This window comes from Malus sylvestris, chromosome 5 (genome assembly GCF_916048215.2).
Source record: "Malus sylvestris chromosome 5, drMalSylv7.2, whole genome shotgun sequence".
NCBI lineage: Eukaryota > Viridiplantae > Streptophyta > Magnoliopsida > Rosales > Rosaceae > Malus > Malus sylvestris.
This window is the reverse complement of record NC_062264.1, coordinates 6,288,128-6,292,579: the sequence shown is the minus strand read 5'-3', so window position 1 is coordinate 6,292,579 and position 4,452 is coordinate 6,288,128. Positions and strand designations below refer to the sequence as shown.

Below are 4,452 nucleotides of genomic sequence, written 5' to 3'. Positions count from 1 at the left end.
ATTGCCGAGACATGGCCTGGTGCCTTTAATCTCTCCGACAACTCCTCTCAAGATGCGAAATCGGATCTTCTGATACTCGATCAAGGTCACAGCTCCAAACTTCATTAGCCAAGGTATGCCCAATATCCCATTATGGGGAGATGGGTTGCTGACGATCATGAAGGTCTACGATGAGACAATTGGAGGGTTGGATACATCGAGCGTGATTCTACCAATGGCATTTGAGGTAAGTTCATTGAATCCGGTCAATACCTCTACTCTGCGCTTGATCGTGCTTTCCAGGCCTATCTTTTAGATGACTGATAGTTGTAGGATGTTGACTCAGTTGTTGTTGTCCACCATAATTTTATCAATGATGGTGTGAGCCAGTTGAGTAGAAATCACCAAGGCTCGTTGTGGTGAAAGTATACTTCTTCATCGTCTTGCTCGGTGAAGCTGAAGATAGGTCCAAGTACAACATCTATGGCTTGAACTTGAAAGACTAATCTTACCTGTTGGATCTTCCTCTTCTTGGAACTATTGGTGGCCTCTAGATACCCAGATTCGGCAAACATGCTGTTGATTGAGATCGTCTTGGCTGGGGGTTCAACTTTGGTTTATGATTCTCGCTTTGGCCAGGCAGCTGGCCTATCGACATACTGGTTACACTTGCCTTCCTTCATAAGCTTCTCAAGGTACTTCATCCATGTGGTGCAGTCGTTGGTTGCGTGCCCCGAACCTCTGTGGAATGTGCATTACTTTGGTTAGTTCATCTTGGATGTGTCTCCCCTCATGGGCTGCGGCATCTTGAACCACGACTTGTTCCGAAAGTCATGAAACATCTGGTTGATTGGGACCGAAAACTTAGTGTACGTCTTGGGCTTCCCTTTGTTGATGATTGGTCCTTGCACCTGTTTCTTGGCTTGTCCTTGTTATTGAGTAGTTTATCGCCCGCCTTATTCTGAGTCGACTCTACGTCTTTGTGCAGCTGCTCAGGTAGCTTCTGGGATTGCTTGGCCTCATCCCAAATGGAGTGCTTTTCTACCAAAGTATAAGAGTCTGCTAGGCTCAAGTTCTTGCCTATGATCAATTCTCCGAAAAATGGGTGATCTATTGGGAGCCTCTTCCGGAAGGCTAAGAATGTTATGTTGTCATCGCATCTGACGATCTTCGCGTTCTCTGCCTTGAACCTCTTGACGTATGTGTAGAGTGACTCCTTCGGGTCCTTCTTCATGTTGAAGAGGTGGTCAGACTTCTTATTGATCGAGCGGTATGATGAATATTCCTTAGTAAAAACCAAGGAAAACTCACTGAAGTTCTGGATTAAACATGGTGGCAGGGTGTAGAAGCAGTCTTGCGCCTCATCTTGGAGCGTTGTGGAAAAGATTTTGCACATGAGAGCGTCATTGTTGCAATAAAGGATCATGGTGCTTCGGTAGTGTATCAAGTGTCTGTCCAAATCTTTATTCCCTTTCAACAAGTTAAAATACGGCGGGCTGAATTTCCTCGATGGCCTTGTTTGCTCGATCTCTTCTATAAACGGTGACATGCTCCCTATGAAGGGCATCGTCGGTAGTATCAATGCGCTAGAATCCGTGCAGCTACTCTACTACGAGCCTTTGTACTTCCTCCTGAATTTACGTTTAATGGGGACATCAGAGCCTCCAACTGTCCCCGGTGTTAACCTGTTGGTCCATGTTGCTTTTTGGCATGTTGTGCTTGTCTGTGCCGTGGTCGTAGTGCACGTGGTTCATTCTATGCTACTCGTCATCACGCTTGGCGGGGGCTGACAATGGAACTTAAGTTGGACTACTGTTGTGCTCTCCTTGGTCCATCATGTGGTTGTTTACTCTGATACCTTGCGAGATGATCTCCTTGTGGGCCTAACATTATGTGGACGCTTCACCTGGAAAGTTCTGAGTGCTTATTGAAATGTGGACCCAACCTCGAATGCACACTAACTCGTGAGCCAAGTCAAGATTGAACGCTTCTCTACCAATGAGGCGGGAGAAGACGTTTTCCCGAGGGCCTAAACGAGAGTGCACACTACTTAAATGCATGGTTCTTAGCAGGCTGAACGGCTCTTTTCTAGGACGTCACTGGAATGAGTCATGTTCTTCCACCCCTTGTCCAGCTTCGGGATACCTCGTTTGGGGCACGCTGCGTCTCGATTCGTTCAAAGGGCTGGTTCACTAAGGTGGTTTCCTGCGCGAGTGCGCTCGTCAAATTGGTGACCTGCTGGGGCAGTTGGTGTTTGTCATTCGGATTGAAAGAGTCCAGATAACGGGCATCTCCATGTGTGGTGGAAGTGTAGTGGACTGCATGTACAAAGTTTGAGCCCAGAGAGGGCATTCTTGCATAAAAGTGGGGTTAAACTAACCTTGGATCGATCGCGAGACAGTAGTCAAAATCTGGATCGCTTGAAGTGGCCTTGGATTAGATTGGGCCACCGACAGGGTAGTCGGAGCAGATCGCGGGACGGGCCAACATGGCTGGATGGTTGGGCTTTGTGTATGGGCGCATTGGGTGATGCTTGGTCCTTACGAGCTTGGGTTCGGCTTGTAGTGGGCTTGGCTCGGTTGGCAAGGAGCTGGGCTTGGGCCACCTACCCGTGGGCTGCTCCTGCTGGGTTCCCGTGGGCCTGAGCATGGGCCTAGAATGCCTGGGCTCACTGGATGGCAGTTAAGGTTGCTGCAATAGGCTGGGCCTCCTGTCTTGGGCCTGCTGGGGTAGCTGCCATGTCATGGACCTCCTACCCTTGGGTTGTAGGCTCCTGTGTAACGCGATGGGTCATTGTAACACGCGTCTAGGCTTCGACTTGGGCTGTTACTGCAGTGGTCCTTACCATAGGCTGTAAGGTGGTGGCAGCAGTGGTGTTATGGCTACGCGGTAATGGGGCTCCTCCCACCGTCGCGTTGAGTCTTAAAGATTGCCGTTATGGGACTATGTCCTCATCTCTACTCTTCGATCCAAATCTTAGTTTTCGTTGTGGTTTCTGAATTTCTTACCATTGTATCATTTCTCCAGGGATTGATCAAGAAACTTTTCTAGGAAAAATTAATTGATAAGGCGTGTGAGAAATTCAACGTAACATAAAATTCAAGAAACATATGCAAGAGGCTTTTTCGAGTATTTGAATCAGCTCTCAATGAAAATACCAATTTGTCGATGCAAATTTCCGCCGTCTTCAATCTTGAGGAAAATGCACATGCAAAACAATCAACACCTTTCATCAAGAATCCAAGCCCCAAGCACCCACGAGTTGGGGGGGGAAGGGTTAGGCCAATGGATCTCCGATGCCTAAGTTAGTTTCTTTGAGAAAAATAAAGTATTTGGGGCTTTTAAGGGTAGCCAAGGTTTCTGAAATTTGGTAGAATATGAGGTATATATAGGGGGAGAGGGCCAGCCATAGTGTTAGGGTTTTACCCTACACAGGCGGCATCTTATTGGCCAATGTTTATGGAGAAATATTCTCAAGATATTAAATAGGAAATAATATCTTGAGATAATGGAGTAATTATCCCTAATTGATTTAAATTGAGATTACTTACTTGAATGGAGTCAATCTTCAATTGGGAATATATTAAAGATATGATTTGGGTAATTAATCCTTATCTTTAATGCTTTAACTTTTCCTTACCAAAGGTAGGTGAGCTGTGGGCGAGTATTCACCTGCTGAGACCTTCAAGGTGTCACTACACGTGGGAGTATCTGAGGAGCCTGCCCATTTATTAAGGGCAATCTTATCTTTCTTGGGCAAAAATCCACGTGTCGCCTCTAGAATTTCTAGGATTATTTTAGGCTCAACAATAAGTAAATATATAAAATTAAAATATTTTAAAGATCTATGAGATCGGATTTGAAATATTTTAAAATGTACGAGATTATAAATGAACACAAACATGAAGGGCAAGATGTTGTATGAGATGCGAAGGGGCTTCCAACGGTTAACTCCTCCAAGCAGTTCATTAATCACAACCAGTTCTTTTTTCTTTTCTCGATCTCTAAACCAAAGAAGAAATGAAAAATTGAGAGAATATGAGATAATATGAGATAATATGAATTGCCATGTTCTAGATAATCCTCACAAGTTGACAACTTACAGTTTTTTAAAAATGCTAAATAGCCAAAATGGTCCCTGAGATTTGCATAACTCATCACTTTGGTCCCTAACATTTCAAATCGATAAAAGTGGGCCCTGAGATTGTCCACCATCCATCATTTTGGTCATTCCGTTAAAAACTCCGTTAAGTGTCCCGGAACTCTTGGCCGGAAGTTTAGACAATTTTCAAAGCTTCGTAACCAATGGCGAAGGCAGTAACAAGGCTAGGGTGGGCTCCTCACCCACCAAATAATTTTAGTTTAGCTCACCCACCAAATAATTCATGGCTCCTTTATTGTTCGTAACTCAATCGTTTCTTAACCAAATTTGACCCATAATATTCAAAATGAAGAAAGGAAAGTGTAGAATAC

General features: G+C 44.9%; 1 protein-coding gene across 1 annotated transcript; it reads right to left on the bottom strand.

Moving 5' to 3' along the window:
* Window positions 1-769: 769 nt before the first annotated feature.
* Window positions 770-1,546, bottom strand: LOC126622506 (uncharacterized). Its single transcript, XM_050291308.1, has one exon. It carries the CDS (start codon window positions 1,544-1,546, stop codon window positions 770-772), a length of 777 nt encoding a protein of 258 aa, XP_050147265.1.
* Window positions 1,547-4,452: the final 2,906 nt, after the last annotated feature.

Excerpts from the sequence above, each read along its gene's own strand:
- LOC126622506 (XM_050291308.1), bottom strand. The coding sequence starts at position 1,546 with ATGCCCTTCATAGGGAGCATGTCACCGTTTATAGAAGAGATCGAGCAA.